Source organism: Rhipicephalus sanguineus, chromosome 7 (assembly GCF_013339695.2).
Source record: "Rhipicephalus sanguineus isolate Rsan-2018 chromosome 7, BIME_Rsan_1.4, whole genome shotgun sequence".
Taxonomy (NCBI): Eukaryota; Metazoa; Arthropoda; class Arachnida; order Ixodida; family Ixodidae; genus Rhipicephalus; species Rhipicephalus sanguineus.
Window position 1 is genome coordinate 6,168,383 of NC_051182.1, and position 16,517 is coordinate 6,184,899.

At 45.1% G+C, this 16,517-nt stretch overlaps 1 protein-coding gene across 1 annotated transcript in view; it reads right to left on the minus strand.

Annotated features, from left to right (window-relative positions):
- Positions 1-1,893: 1,893 nt before the first annotated feature.
- Positions 1,894-16,517, minus strand: part of LOC119400565 (tartrate-resistant acid phosphatase type 5) — a 143,389-nt gene continuing 128,765 nt past the window's right edge. Inside the window, exon 6 of the mRNA XM_037667625.2 lies at positions 1,894-2,231. Within this exon, the coding sequence (XP_037523553.1) occupies positions 1,953-2,231 (279 nt within the window). The 3' untranslated portion in view covers positions 1,894-1,952. The remainder of the gene's footprint in view (positions 2,232-16,517) is intronic.

Below are 16,517 nucleotides of genomic sequence, written 5' to 3' on the forward strand. Positions count from 1 at the left end.
GTGAGTTTGCTTGCTATGAGATCTGTGAGCCGCTGAATGTCGGCGCGAAGGTCAGTAACACCATGTTGCCTTGACGAGGAGGTATTCGGGGTTGACGACTGACTGGCAGGAAACGTCGCCGCAAGCGTGGTAGATGTGCGACTCTCGGAACTTGTATCAGGTACGGGTAGCTGAGAAGGCGCTCTTTCATATACCTTGTCGGCGAGGGCGGCCAAAGAGGACAGATTGAGCTCCGACGCTGTTGTCAAAACCATCTGAACCATGGGTGGCAAACGCTGAATGAACAGTTTCTTTAGTAGCACGTCGTCAAAAGATGAGGCTCGAACGCCGACAAGGGCTTGCATCTGCCTGAGAAGCTGTGATGGACGGCGATCTCCGAGCTCGGTTGGTGACAGGAGCATTTGCAACCGCCTTCGCTCTGAAACTGCCGTGCGCTCAAGGATTGCCTTCTTCAACGTGTCATAGGGCGTCTGACTTAGTGGCGCCGATAGGATGTCGCACAACTCGAGTGCAAGATCGTGGGGCAAAGCACCAAGTAAGTGGCCATACTTCGCTTGCTGTGAGGTAACATTAGATACCTGAAATCGGGCTTCTACTTGTGCAAACCAAATGTTTGGATGCTCCGGCCAGAATTGAGGCAGTCGCACTGACTGCGTAGTGGCCCATTGACGGTAGCGTGGACTCGGTTGAGTCGGTGTTCGGTAGCAACCCGGTGGAAACTCCTGGAACGTTGCGTTCCATGGTCCGTAGTCACCACTGTAGCGGAGAGGTAGAAGAAGAACGATGCTGCTACATTGACGTACGAAAACCAACTGATTTATATTGATGCCCAAGCGCTCGCCCTGCACGCGCCTCCGCTGACCTCGTCGTTGTCGGTGCCTCGGTACGCCAGCACGCGACAGTCTAAAAGTATCGTACGTGAGATATCATCACAAGCTCGCAATCAACAAAAGCAGGTACTTGAAACTTATCACGCAGCGTCCCACTCGATATTTCCGCTCTAAAAAGGTGAGTGGAATTTGGTGCAAAATTAGCGCTTACGTGAGTTCTTTTTTCCCCCGTACCATACGAGATGGGAATTGTTAGTTCAGAGAAAGAACGCGATATGATGGATCGCCAGTGGTGTAGCAATGTTCCATGAAAGCGTCACCCATATTCTTTTTTTATTATGTGATGTTTTTTAGCCACATTCTCTGGTAATGTGCATCTTGTTGATGTGTCATATCGCCAATGGTGAAGCATCGTGTCATGAAAGCGTCGCCCCTATTTCTTGCTTTTTATTATTTGATGCTTCTTTTTCTCAGTTATGTTCTCTGATAATGTGCACTACATCGATAGGTCTAACGCGTTGAGTAGATGCTTGCTTGTTTCCGCACATTGCAAGTGTTGAGCAATGTATTGTGCAAAAGCGGCCCCATATATGTTGATATACCGAATGTTTGCCGCTAGAAGTTGTATTATTGTACGCAGTGCCGTATTTACACGCCACATGACTTCTTCCATTGTTTTGTTTGTATGTGAGCTCTTTTGTTGTTCAAGTGCATTTGTACCAAAAGTGTAACCCATCCACGCCTACTTAAGGCCTGGAAATACAGGCCAGGAGTGTTCTATAAATAATATATCAACAAATAAATAAATCAATACATAAATAAAGAAGAGGCAGAAGATGGGGTCATGCCTTGTCTCCATGCATCGCCTTTCTGCACTAAAATAATTATCATATACCAATTGCCTGTGATTGCACTTTGAAGGTTGGTAGGTTTTTGACTGAAAATGTGAAGACGAGAAAATGGCAGAACCGCGCTGGTCACTGGGTGTATCCTCGCTACATCAGATACTCAGTACACAAGCGGGTACATTCTACGATTTTTAATGATGAAAGTTTTTCATACTCTGTAACGCAACAGTGCAAAGCAAAATAAATAAGGACAGCGCAAGAGACACGCAGGCAGTCACTGCCAAGCTGCTCTTCCAGGTGAGACGGAAGGCGGTCGAGGTTTCAGCACATTCTCGTGGAGGATTTTGCCGCCCGAGTCGTAGAAAGAGACCACCATGGAGTCCTCTGCAACCTCCATGTAGGCGAACCCACCGTAGCTGAACACCGAGGCCCAGGCAAACTTCAGAGAGTTCCGCGGGAGAGACCGGCGGTGGATAAGCGACGGGTTGATGAAGTTCGTACAGCCGCTGATGAAGTACTCCACGTTCCAGCCGCGCCTCTCAGGACGGATGTGCTGCGAAGGACGCGTTCGTGAGAAGCGTTGTCATTGCACTGATTCACTTGTACTGGTACCGATAAAACAGATGTTCCTTCAGTCATTGACGAAACAAGTAAGACCTGTTCGTACTTTTCCCTTTCCTGTCTTATTTTGAAAATCTTAAAACACTGCTAATTTTCTGACAAACAAACACCCCCGTCGGATAAAGCCTTAGGTACTGTAAAAAGAGCACTCGAAATGAGGACACGAGGCGAGCAACGCAAGCGCTCACTATAACATCTGAAGTTCATTGAAAAGACCAAACATAACAAGGGCAGTACAGGTGACCACGTGTTAAAAAAAACTAAATCTCTCTCAGACAGTAGGTGTTAGTGTTCACAGGGTTGTTGTCGCAGAACTAAACGTACAGCGTGTACGAATAGCACTAACTCCACGAACAAAATTGTTCAGCAAAGACAAAGGCAATGATGCTCCAATTATAGAACTAAACTAAAAAATTTCTTCCCTACACTCTTATTCAAGTACCGTATAACGTCCGGCACATACACGGCCCATTTTTATTCCACCACAAGGTACTGCATATAAGCGGCCCTTCAATCGCCATTAAGCGTGACAAATTCTGCGGTGACGGATTGGGCCCGCTATATGCGGCCGCGAGCGGACGCAACGCTTATATGGAGCCCGACGCGAAAATGGCTCGAGCGGACGCAACGCTTATATGGAGCCCGACGCGAAAATGGCTCGAGCGAACGCAACGTTTATATATACAGAGTCCGTTGTTTTATGCAGGAATTGAAATCGGCGCCGCGGCGAGAAGCGAGAGAGAAACTTCTAGCAACAGCGCCGAGCGAGCGTGCTCAAAGCTCGAAGTCCACGTTGACGTCGCGTAGTGTTTCCTGTGCTGGCGCCGAATGCGGCCGGTGAATTCAAGATACAGCCGCGCCTCCCTGACTTTGGCCTGTGTGAAAAGCCACAAATTTTTAATAAAAAATATGACCTGTAGCATATGACGACACTGCTGCCACCTACATTCTTTTTGGTTTAGACTGTAAGCTACCAGTTGCAACAGGTCTCGTTGTACTGCCGGAGCGCCGCCGCCAGCTTCATATGTGTGCCGCGCTTACATGTTTATCGTGTATTGTGTGCGTTTATTGTGTGCTTATCGTACGCGACATTCGTCGACTGGGCATTTTCCGCGTGTTGGGGCGTTCTCCTGCCTTGATCCAGTGGCGGATGATGGTCGTTGTTCGTTGCCACTCAACACAGCCTCACGGGACGCGCAGCTTTGTGTCCGCGCTCAAAAGTGCTTTCTTGCTTCGTTCATCGATTACTCACGTTGATCGAGTGATCGAGTGTACTTCCGAAGACAATCCGCGTCCGAGTGTTTTGACAAGCGGCGACCGCGGTTCCACAGGAGCGGAAGCTTGAGCCTTTTGACGAGCGACTGTGAAGAGTGCCAATGCCAAACTTGGGTAAGTTGAAGAAGGTCGCTGAACTACGTAACTTTGTTACTTTATTGCATGACAACTGTTTGCAGGAACCGTCGTGTTGGCACATCGAGGATGATCAACAGATACCCGATAGGCAGGTATGTTTTGTGCTTTGGGTGCACTTACATACACCACCATAAATGACATGTTTGAAGGATGCGCATTGCGCTACGCAATCTTATGCTTCGATCATGCAGGCCTCGTGTCGTTGTGCTGTTATTCCTTGACTGTTTACTGTACGAGATCATCGCTTGAGAGTGTTTCTAGAATCCCTTGTCGCCGTTAGAAAGTGTGTGCTTTTAAACACATGGGGTCGTCCCATAATGTTTTCACTGTGGTGATGCGAGAGCTCACCAAACTCGGCAATAACGCGCAAAATTATCACAAGACTGGGGACGTGATACAGGGGCGTAGCCAAAGGGGGGGGGGGGGGAGGGTTCAACCCCCCCCCCCGAAATTTTTCAGTTTTGCTTGCGTATATAGGCACGCACACATACAAACGCACGCACGAACATACATAAAGTATGGTTGAACCCCCCCCCGAAAAAATTTCTGGCTACGCCCCTGACGTGATAGCAGAAACACACAGCCCTGACACGCGCACACGATGATGGATATGTTTTCGTGGTTGCGTCCCCGAGCTTTTCGCCAGAAATCCATGCAGTTGTTTTGTGGTTAGGATTTTAACCTAGCTGCCTCATAAATGTTTTAAAGGAGCTCACTCGAAGTAATGTATTTGAGTGAATTACGTTACGTACTGGTACTAAGTGCACACTCCAACAAATGCGTACTTAATGTGAAGAAGCACATGTTTATATCAAATAGTGTTAGTAGACGAATATGTCAATTCAATTAGGTTAATTAAGCCAACACATGCTACTCTTTGTTTCAATATTGTGTGTTTGAGAAAATATGCGTGAGCTCGTGTTCTGCCATTATATATTTTTTCTTAGCATCTTTAAGCACACGAGGTTCTCTATCACAAATAACTTAGATTGTGCTCATATTGCGAGAATGTTGCTTTATTGTGTGGTGCTTTAAGTTATTCTATTTTTACGCTTTTTTTTTACTCAGCATAGTACCAATATTGCTCTCTTACTTAAATGCATAACCAAGGTTTAGTATGCAGTGATTTAGGGTTTATTGAGCTTTGTAAGGTCATAAATTAAAAGAAAAAGATCTCAATTCTCATATATGTTTCCAGAAGTTCACAGAAAGTTGGAAAATATTATCGGTTTTGTGAAGGCCTTACATAACTTAAAATGAAATCAAATTGACAGCTCAACTCTACAAGACAAACTACACGGGAATTCGCTTTAAAGAACCAAAAGTTTGTTCCCTGAATGGCTTACATTCATGATGCAATACAATATGCATGGCTCATTCCCACCTCACACCAAGTGCACATGGACCACACACACTCTTTAATTTTTTTTATATTTCGATAAAAGTGTGCATATCGTTATTTTCATGTGGATCGCCCATAGGGCTATGTGCATATTTCGGGTATTGCTTACAGTCTTGGGCAATAACTAGTTACTAGTAACGCGTTACCGGTAACTAGTTACTTTTTTCGGTAACTTGTAACTGTAACTAGTTACTTTTAATTTATAGGAACTTGTAACGGTAACACTGTTACTTTTTTACAGAGTAACTGTAATGGGAAATACCGTTACAGTTACTTTCCCATATCCTCTGCACCTTTCATCTTTCCACAGCACGGCTCCCCTACCAATTTAGGGGTGGAGGTCGCTTAGAGAATTATCTACCCTGCAGAAGACCGAGGTCAGCAGTCAGTCTTTAACACAACTTAAGTTTACTTGTAAACTACATGTCGTAAGTCAATCATGTTGGAACTGAACAACTTGCTAAATTCAAGTAGTTTTTTTTTTTCCGGCGTATATATATCCTTTTTGTCACTTGAGCTTCTAGCTCGGTTCTTGGTGTACCGGTGGAACATCGCGACGCCAAGTTTATATTCTCCTTCGTCCGAGGCTGCGCAATAATCGTGTTTGACTGACGGCTAGAAAGCAGCAGAGCGTGAAACGGTTGAGAGGCACAAATACCGTGAACTAAGTAATTTTTCAAAACCTCTTTGAAACTAATTGTAAAAGGTTTACTCCAACTTAATACAACAATTATTAACAAAATCACATGGACGTTTCGCCTCCTATGCATGTGACATCCTCAGTATACACTGGCAACAAGAAAAAGAAAAGGAAAGAAAGAAAAAAATTTGCGGAGATCGACCAGTGTCCCATACGTCCGTGTAAACCAGTAGGGGAATGTGGTTGTTGCAAGTTATAGTTGGATACAACTTTAGAAGTCAGCGGCATTTTCTCCTCAAAGGCAGATGAACACAAGCCTGCACCAATGGGCGCGCACTCGGGACGGAGATCATGAGCGGGATGGCGGTGGCTTCGCCTTTGGAGAACATCGGCGCGTGCATGAGCGGGACTATTTCTTTTCTTTAGTCTCTCCTGACTTCTTAAGTTGTATCCGACTATAGTTACTGTATATGCTACGACATGGCTCCTAAAGGTGCCATATACAGTAACTATATTGCAAGCCGACGCGTCGCGGCGAATGAACCGCGATTCCAGGAGTTTCTTCCCCTCACCTTCGTTCACGAGCCAGCGTCGTCACAGTGTTTACGTCAAAGCTATGCCCTGTTCTCCGGAAGTGTTAAACAAGCTCCGTCTTAGAATACGTTGCATGAGTTGCTTTAACAACATCTCGTTTGCCTTCTTTAAGCCTCGTTGATTCTTTCCTTCCCGTTTCGCCGATGCAAGTCGCGTCGCAATGCCCGCATCGGGCTTGTATATCACCCTACTCTGATCGTCTGCAGGTGTGCAATCTTTGGGTTTCGCGAACACATGCCCCAGAGTATAACGGGACTTGGAAACGGTTTGTATGCCCAGCGGACGCAAAGCTAACCGAACAGGGTCTGATACACCTTGAACATATATATGGAACAGACACAATGGACGTCGTCTTCATTCGTCACACACTCTCCGTTGCTATTCGCATGCGCTTCTGGGTGTCGTTAATAAACATCCTATGATACTGCTGTCGTTCTAGTGCATCAACCACATTTTCCATTTTGAGTATCAGAGGACATTTGTTATTATTATTTGCAAATAAATTCCCTTTTTCACCAACGGTGCATGAACAACAAAATTGATGCAACAAAATGAGGTGTACACAACAAATGCTTGTGTTTGGCCCCCTATTAGGTTTACTTCGTCTAGGGTTTTACCACGTGCAATTTTGACTGCCCGCATGCCTTCGTACATATTTAATAAATGAATTCTATCGTTTGGTTTGTAATCTATTATTTATTTTATACAGTAACGGAAAAGTAGCGACGTTACTTCGTCACAGTAACTGCGACAAAGTAACGACGTTACTTGTCACAGTAACTGTAACTGTAACAGGTTACTTTTGGAAACTCTGTAACTGTAACTGTAACAGTTACTTTAACAGAGCCAATGACTTCACCCATCAAGCACGTGTTTTTCAGACACCCCTCTCAATATCACTTAAATTCCACATGTGGGCTTTTAAAAGTACGCCGCCCGCTTTCCCCGCCTGTAGTTGCCTTACCAACCATCTTCTGCAGCCCTTTGTGAGGGCTAGACGTGCCGCCCTTCTGCAGCCTTTCCAAGTGGCTTTCATACTCCACTCTTTTTTTTTGCCTTTGACGGCTCTCGCTCAGTAGACCCCCCCCCTTTTCTATTTTTTTTCTTTTTTTTCTCCTTTTTCTTGCTTTTTTTTTTCCTTCTTTGCAGCTCCCCTTACTTCTGAGATGAGAGGCCTGAGCGCCGTTGCAAACTTTCTTGAAATGATGTGGCAAGGGCTACACTCCTCTCTCTAGTTTTCTCTTTCCAGGCAGCAATTACCAACAGCGACAAGCACCACCACTAGACATGACGTCAACACTAACCCTTTAAAACTAACACGCCAAGGATGACAAGGTGCCTTCGATAAAGATAGGTCCCCCTATGGAAACGTCAGCCAGCCTGTCTGAGGCACTTTCTCCTGTTTGAAACCTATCCCACTTTTTTGGCTTAGGTAACTGTAACACTGTTACATTTTACTGGTAACGTGCCCATGACTGATTGCTTACTGTGTACATGTGTGAATGTTGAACACGCAATGGCACTCTTTCAATAGTCTGCAAGTGGCTGGTCCACTAATACCTGTTCTTATTGCACCCTGATCCCTTCATTCAAGGATCGATCTCTTTAATATATGAATATAGACTTGCCTGAAGACATGTTTGGTACTCGCTATCTGTGTGTGGTTGGGTTTGTCTTGAGTGAAAATCAACATTTCCTTGTGGTATCTATTATGCATGTATCAGCGATGAGAGCTGTTCATGGCACCGACACAGAGGACAGATTGCAGTACAAGATAGGAGCATACTTCCTGCAAGCCCGGGCAAGCCATAATGAGTGGTAGGCATTTCTTTTCATCACTAGATTGCGACAGTTTCGACACATAGCACCTATAGACCTTATGCAAAATCTGCTGCCATCTAGCGGCCGCTGTGTGCATTTCCGCCATGTTGAAGGCTAAGCGCGCTCCGCATGTAGACAAGGAGCGTACATATCAACGTGTGGCGGCTGATAAGAACGAAAATGCCAACATATTTTCGAGTGCTGTGTTGCTGAGATTGAGGAAATTGGGCTGCTGAAAGAAGGTTTGCAGGAAACAAGCCTCCATGTTAGTACATTTCCTCGTGGCCGACGAGAATCAGCAGATCGTTCCGTTGCTTCGGTTACTGCTTACGACTAACGCCGTGTTTCCGTTCGCCGTTAATATATGCGGTATGTGACAGCATCGGCACTCATCAGAGAACACTCTTTCATGTCATGCCAGAACAAGAAAGTTTTCGCACCGTGTGCTTGCTGCAGGCACAAACCCGCTTCGTGTACGAGCTTCAAAGCTGCATCGCGGCTACTCGCGCATGCCTGCGCTGCTGTTGATATTAGCTTGTTTATTAAATTGCGATAACAATTACATGTTAGACAGATAGCTCGTGCGCGTCATTGATTTGCAGCGGACGGACCGATTGTGCTGGAGCGTGTTGTTTGTAGTTTGTTTTCGATGGTGGAGTTTAACAAGGTAGCGTCTGGTAGGATGCTTTGCGTGCGTATTTCTTCACTATGCGTATTTTTCAAGCATTTCATGTGGTATCACTGCCAGGTTCAGACGGGTTGCCCGGATGTCCTGACCGCCCCCACCCCTTACTTTTTTTTGTTTAACTTATACCCCAGGAAGAGCAAATCAGGTTCTCCCAAAAGCTGATCCCCCCTTCGGAAAAATCCTCTGTACACTCCAGTTTGCTATGAAATGTTAACAGGTGCTTCAAGTGCGTGGTACTTTTCTTATGAAACTAAATAAAATGCTGTTCCGGGAAATGTGCTACATTCTACCGTGGGTGCGCTACCGCTGGTTACGCGCTGAGGCGGTTTCAGTCGGCGAAGCAAAACTGCCTTGCCGCAACGGGTTTAAATTGTAAAGCACCAGTAGGCCCCTAAAGCGACAATGTGAACACGAATATTCTTGGCGTTTCCTGTTATATAGAATCACATATCGGAAGGATATTCAATAAAATACCAGCTGATCGGCATCTACTTCTAGGAGACACTACACTTTTCATGTTCACTTTCCACGTGCATGAGATGCGCAATTTTCTGCATTTTAATCGCACGGTAATTCTGTACATAACATAGGTCGGATGACTACAACAGCGAAATAATATTATTTCAAAGATAAAAAGAGGACAACGTTTTATTTAAAATTAAATGGACACTACGTCGGCTCGACATAGGCTGTCCCTCATGAAATATGCTTTGAATTGGGTCAACTGCACTTTCTTACCGTCATCGCTGCGCCTAGCCGCGCTAAATAAAGCCTCTTCCCAACCATCCTACATTATACAAGCATGATATTCAGATAGCTAACAACGCTTTATTCGCTACACTGAAAACAGACAGGCCAATTTGTAACCTAGCGCAGAGCTTCATTATCGACGACGACAGGCCTGCACGTGACTCGCAGTGTCAAACTTGTACCTTCTTCTCGCTGTGAGGCGGTTCTTTACATGTAATAACCGTCAACGTAAAAACTAGGAAATGCCGGTAACGTGTACAGGCCCGCCTGACATTTTTATGCCCTGATTGCCGACTACCAAAGCGGATACAAGCAAGAAGTGATAGCGGCGACAGCAATAGAATTCGGGCACAAGCCTCCAACATGGCGCCGAATCGTTAGCTTCGTCAAACCTCCAACAGATGGCAGCAATTTTGCATAAGGTCTATTGATATACAGCATATACTGGCCTTTAGCTTAGGAGTGAGAAACGTACCTTCTGCACTTCAGTGCAATGCATATTATTTAGTTTGCATTCCTTGAACATGGAACGTCGAATAGTTTGTATTGTTGAGCTTGTAATCTTTGAACATGGGATGTCGCCAGAGCCAACGTTTGAAACTTGGAGTTGTCTTCATAAAGGGAGCAACTGTTAATTCTTGATGTTGCCATCTTGATGAAGGCAAGTCTACTCGTACAAGAGTTGGCTGCAGTGACATACCGTTTGAAGATTTTTTTCGTCTCTTCAAGCCTCCTCCATCTTTCATCGAACATCTGTGTTGTTTGTGCTGCCATGAAACTGTGGTGAAACTGTGTGGTGCTGCCATGAAAAAAAAATTGGGCGTGCGCAGGCACAGCTCCATCGAAGAAAAATAATTATTTCTTTGTTAAAGATAGTGAAGGCACACTAATGCAATCTCAGCCAAGATTATTAATAGTTGCCGACTCAATTTTAATGTAGTAGTTTCGTTGCTGTGCATACGCACGATGAAGCTCTCATCAAAAAGTGGGAAGCAACCACACATGCTCCAGTGTTCAGCTAACTAGTCATCACTGCCTTTCTTTACGTTTCAGTCTTCCCTGAGCCTTTCTTTGATACACTGCCCCATTTGCCCCACATAATGCTTATCCCATCATCTGATAAACGATGCCTTCTTTACAGAGCACATAATGTGTCCTGTGATTCCTATTGCAGCCAAGTGAGTGTCTGGGTTGCAACCTTTTCATAGTTTAGCACGCTTATTTGAGGCCGTGAACACTATGCTGATGATTGCCCGAGCACCAACCGTTCTTATATTGTCGGATATCCCGTGCAGGTATGACATAGTGGCAAACATATTTTGGCCATCACGATTAGCCATTTCTTTGGCCTGGCAGCTGGAAGGTGTTTGTTTAGTAGGGCTTCTGCAGCCAATACAGCAAGGGGAGCAGGATATCCTGCTTGCATCCAGCGAGTTCTTGAAATCAAGCCTCGTCCACAAGAAATAGGAACATGATTATTTAGTACAATATGCAAGCACATAAGTTTTTAAATGTTTTAGATATGAGGATGACTGCGTCTTTCTTTATTAAATACCACAAAGGTTCTTTCGAATCTGAAGCCACTAACATATTAACACTGGCACATGATTACTGACACCCACTGGTGCTTACCCACGAGCATCCGGCAAGGATTGTACCATATCAGGTTCCTGAATGTACAATTTCATTTGCATAAAAAGTGCATGAGCTAGTTATACGAACTGATGGGAAACAAGCCATTGCTGCCTCTTAGTTTCTCCCACTCAATAATGGTAGAAAGGTGCATTGTCTGACACTGCTTGGACAGTGGCGTAGCGAGGGGGTAGCAGACCGGGCCCATGCCCCCACTCGCCCTCTTCCCCGAAATGAATTTCTGCCTATGCCACTGTGGCTCACTAACGCAGTAAAATTTCTGTTCCTATTACTTGTGGACAAGCCTTAATTTCCAAAGAACTCCCCTGACACAAGCAGGATATCCTGTTCACCTTGCTGTATCGTTTGCATATGCCCTACCCAGAAAACCACCTTCCAGTTGCCAAGCCAAAAAAAAAAAAAGCCAAATCTTGATGGCCGAAAAATGTTTGCCACGATGCCATATCTGCACGGAATATTCAACAATATAAAAACGGTTGGTGCTCGGGATCATCAGCATAATGTTCATGGCCTCAAATAAGCATGCTAAACTATGGAAAAGCAGCAACCCAGATACTCAGAGGAGAGGCTTGGCTGCAATAAGAATCACAGGACACGTTACGTGCCCTGCATATAAGGTACCGTTTATCAGATACTCCTATCGTGGGGTAAGCATTATAGAGGGCAAATGGGGGCAACATCTCAAGGAAAGATTCAGGGAACATTGCAACAATGTAAAGAAACGCAGCGATTGCCTGTTTGCCAAACAGTAAAGAAACTATACTACATTGATTATTGAGTCAGCAAGTATTCATAATCTTGGCCGAGATTGCGTTAGTGTGTCATTACACTACTTGTCAAAGAAAATAACTATTTTTCCTGGACGCAGCTGTGCCTGCGCATGTTGAAGTTTTTCTTTTTAAATTATAAATATGTGTGATCTGAGTCCAAAAAACACTTAAAAGATAGCGCCTATCTGTGTCCCTTCTTGTCCTGTCTTCACTACTCTCTGCAATAAACTTAATGGTTAAAAGGGAGCCGTCCGGCGACCTAACAGCTCGTCACTATCAGTGGGTTAGTAGGCCTTGAGGCGCTCCACGTTGACTATGTCGCGCCCTCGACGGCGCATGTCCAAAGCTGGTTCGATGGGTTCGATCAGGTAGTTGACCGGTGATGTGCGCTCGATGACCCGGTAGGGGCCTTCGTATTTCGGCAGTAGTTTTGAAGAGAGGCCAGTTGCAGTGGTAGGGACCGAGAGCCATACGAGCGCTCCGGCGACTAACGTGGACTCAGAAGTGGTGGTGCCACCGCGAAGGCTCTTCTGCCGCTCTTGTTCGTGCGTTGTAAAGGTCTTTGCAAGCTCGCGACACTCTTCAGCAAGCCTGGCTGTGTCAGAAATAGGCGCACACTCAGATGGATCCGGCTTGTAGGGTAGTATCGTGTCAATGGTGTGCGACGGGTGCCTTCCGTACAACAGGAAAAAGGGTGAAAAACCAGTAGTGCTTTGAGGGGCGGTATTATAGGCGTAGGTGACGAAGGGCAGAATGGCATCCCAATTTGTGTGATCGGCGGCGACATACATTGAGAGCATGTCGCCGAGCGTGTGGTTAAAGTGTTCGGTTAGGCCATTCGTCTGCGGGTTGTAAGCAGTAGTTTTGCGGTCAACAGCATGGCACTCTTTGAGAATGGCTTCGACGACTTCCGACAAGAAGACACGGCCTCGATCGCTGAGAAGCTTCTAGGGTGGACTGTGACGCAGCATGAATCGGTGTAGCAGGAAGGAGGCAACATCGCACGCTGTAGCCGCTGTGAGGGCAGCGGTTTCGGCAGATCGCGTTAGATGGTCAACGGCGATGATGGCCCAACGGTTACCAGCCGAGGTCAGAGGAAGTGGTCCATACAAATCGATGCCCACGCGCCCAAACGGATGGTTAGGGCAAGGTAATGGTTGCAGACCGACTGGTGACACGTGCGTTGAAGGTTTTCGGCGTTGGCAATCGAGGCAGGAGCGGACGAATTTCTGCACGTAGCGGTACATCCCTCGCCAGAAGTATCATCGAATGCGCTGGTAAGCTTTGGATACCCCAGAGTGCGCGCATTGCGGACCAGAGTGGAAGGATTCGCATATTTCAGCACGCAGACTTCGGGGGATCACAAGTAGCCACTGGCGGCCGTTGGCGTTGTAATTGCGTCGGTGCAGTAGGTTGTCACGAATGGCGAAATTGTAGGCTTGACGACGCAACGGGCGAGTGGTTGGTGTTGCCGACGGATCAGTGAGCAAGTTTATCAGCGAGGTGATCCATTTATCCTTGCGCTGCTCGGTAGTGATGGTGTGAACGTCGATGGAAGGAACAGCAATGTGAGATACTGAGCAGGAGGCATTGGCCTCCGGCAAGGGGGAGCGCGAGAGGGCGTCGGCGTCAGCATGCTGGCGTCCGTTGCGGTACAGCACGCGGATGTCGTAGTCTTGCAGGCAAAGTGCCCAGTGGGCGAGACGGCCCGAGGGATCCTTCAATGATGACAGCCAGCATAGTGCATGATGATCGGTGACGACATCAAATGGGCAACCATACAAATAATACATGAAAATTTACTACTTTGAAAATTATTAGAGAAATACAAATGCAGAGGTTCATTATTCACATAAAGGCCTATTCATACAGCAAATATGAACAAACTAATATGTTCACAGAAGTAACCATAGCGTCCCAAATTTGACTAATTTTCACTAACGCAGCGTTTTTCGTGAATTTTTAAAAATGCATAATTTGCTCAGAATTCCATGAAATTATAAGAGCTATTTCTTCTTCACTTCTACTTATGCTAAATAGAAAGATATTTGTAATGTATAGCTTCAGTAGCTGCCAGCATGGTTGCGAATTTACGAAAACGCACTCTTCGTAAGATGGTCAACCGGCGACGCTCGTCGAATTTTCCTGTGTTGAAAAAAATTTTTATGTGAAAACAAATTGCGATTTCGTGCTGTGCAGTCATATGTGCACAACATACAAAATTATCAGGAAAATCGGAAACATCAAGTATACACCTTTTTTTTTTATCTTTCGTGGAATCGACCATTGTATATGATGTTATCTCTGTGAAAACACTTGGGTTCAGGTGATATCTTAAGTATCTGCGTGATTTCTAGAAAAGTTAGTCGTGAGTTCAGCACTGCTATGTGCTCTTTTCTTGAGTAGCTGTGCTATCCTGTCAAGATGTTTAACAAGTAACAACGCACTTGAATGTGGATTCTTCTTTGTGGCAAAAGAGCGCAGACAACGGGACGAAGAACATACAGGGCACAGAGCTGACTATCAACTGATTTCCTTATTGGAAAGTCAGAGAATCTGTAGGCAGGCGAGCAAAAATCGAAAAATGGCACAAATGCTATCAAGTGACTCGGCCGCCCGGCATTACTATCAGTTTGGATAGGGTTTACAAGATGCGGCAGAAGCCGATTTCATTAAAACATAAACACGAGCAAAAAATGGCAAAAAAGAACAATGACATGGTGGTCAATACCAAACTGATTAAAACCGCTAAAAGTCTGACACTCATAAATCAACAAAAACAAAGAACCAGGGTCTGAAAAAAAAAGGTTTTTAAGCAAGTGAAAAAACTGCAACCACTAACAATAAAACAGAAAACAAAACAAGAAAACAAAAGCATGTGACAACAAGCTTAGTGATCACAATTGAGGCTCATGGCAGCTAATTTCTTCGTCAAATAGTGCTAGTGATAGCGCGCTAACGCAAGCTGCTCCCCTTTTGTGAATTATGTGCGCCTCACAAATTTTGTGAGCACATTACTCCCGATATTTCATGAGAACTTGCACATTGTCAAGCAATGGGGAGCAGCCGCATGATGTACAATGCCAGGTTCCTGCCTGTTGTTGCTTTTAAAGATTTGGCATGTTCACGCATTTTGTAATTTATGCATCGTCCGGTTTGTCCTACATATGATTTTCTGCATGATAATGGAATGTCATAAATGACGTTCTTCACGCATTCAATGAAATGATTTCTGTGCTTCTTGTCACAGCAAAAGGATACTGTTTCATCCCTGTTAACTAGCCTGCATAGGGAGGCCAGATGGTTTGGGATGGAGCACAAAACTCTTATGCCTACTCTGCCTGCAGTCTTCTTCAACCTATGAGAGAAACCGTGAATGTAGGGAACGTCAGCCAAGGGAGAGCGAGTGTGCTTGTTTGGCCTGTTATTTCTGGTCGTTCTAAGAGTGACGAGCATCTTTTCAGCTAGGGAGCTCAAAAGAGCACTAGGGAACCCCGCGCTCCTCGAGCGTTCCACTTGAATCGTAAAACTTGTTTCCGTCCACTGAGGGCATGATCGGATGAGGGCGTTTCTCATGGCAGAATAGCCTATTCCTGGAGTCATCCAGGAGTCATGCATGGAGTACCATTTGAGTAGCGAAAGGATGCTGTTATGCAACGTTACATCAAAGAAACTGACCGAGCTAATTGGCCTGTATATGATAGCTGGCCTATCTATGACACCACAGCCCTCAGAAGTGCTGTATAGCGGTTTGTTTTCTTATGTTTTTGATCAAAGCAGCATTAAGCCAAGGCTATGGGGTTGGGCATTGAATACACGTGGATTATTCAAGTAAAATGGTAAACATGATATCACTATTTCGAAACAGAAAGTCATCAATCATAAATTGCAGCATCTGTTGATGTGTTGCGCTAAGCTGTTCGCTTCAATGCCAAACTACATTTTCACACTCTCTCTTGCAGGTTTCAAATACAGCAACTGTACCACCACAACAGTGCAGCACAGGAGAGCCTATCGTCAGTGCCGCGTTGAGAAATTAAATAAAAAAGCACTTACTCCTGGAAACTTCTCGTATCATCTTATTGGTTTGTTTGTGATTATAAAACTGCACTTTCATGGGAATTGAATCAACTAGCCCCATTTATTGTCCCATTGAAACTAAATAAATTGACAATGTAGAGCTTGTTTCCAAATGCCTGCATCATAGGCCTACAAGATTACTTATTGGCTTCAAAATACTCTTACATGTAAAGAACGCTGTTGATGTAGTCATTGCTGGAAATGTTCTGCTGATATTTTTGTTACAATCCTCTAAAGCCTACACACTTTCGTATTGTTAACCACAAAAAGATTTATTGACCTGTGTGCAGCAAACATGCTGTTGCAGGCATAAGGCTGCAATACGCTGAAACTCGTACATCAGAATTCTACACACTAACAGCAGCCAATTCCTTGTAGACCCTCATTAGCTGTGCATGAGAAAGCGC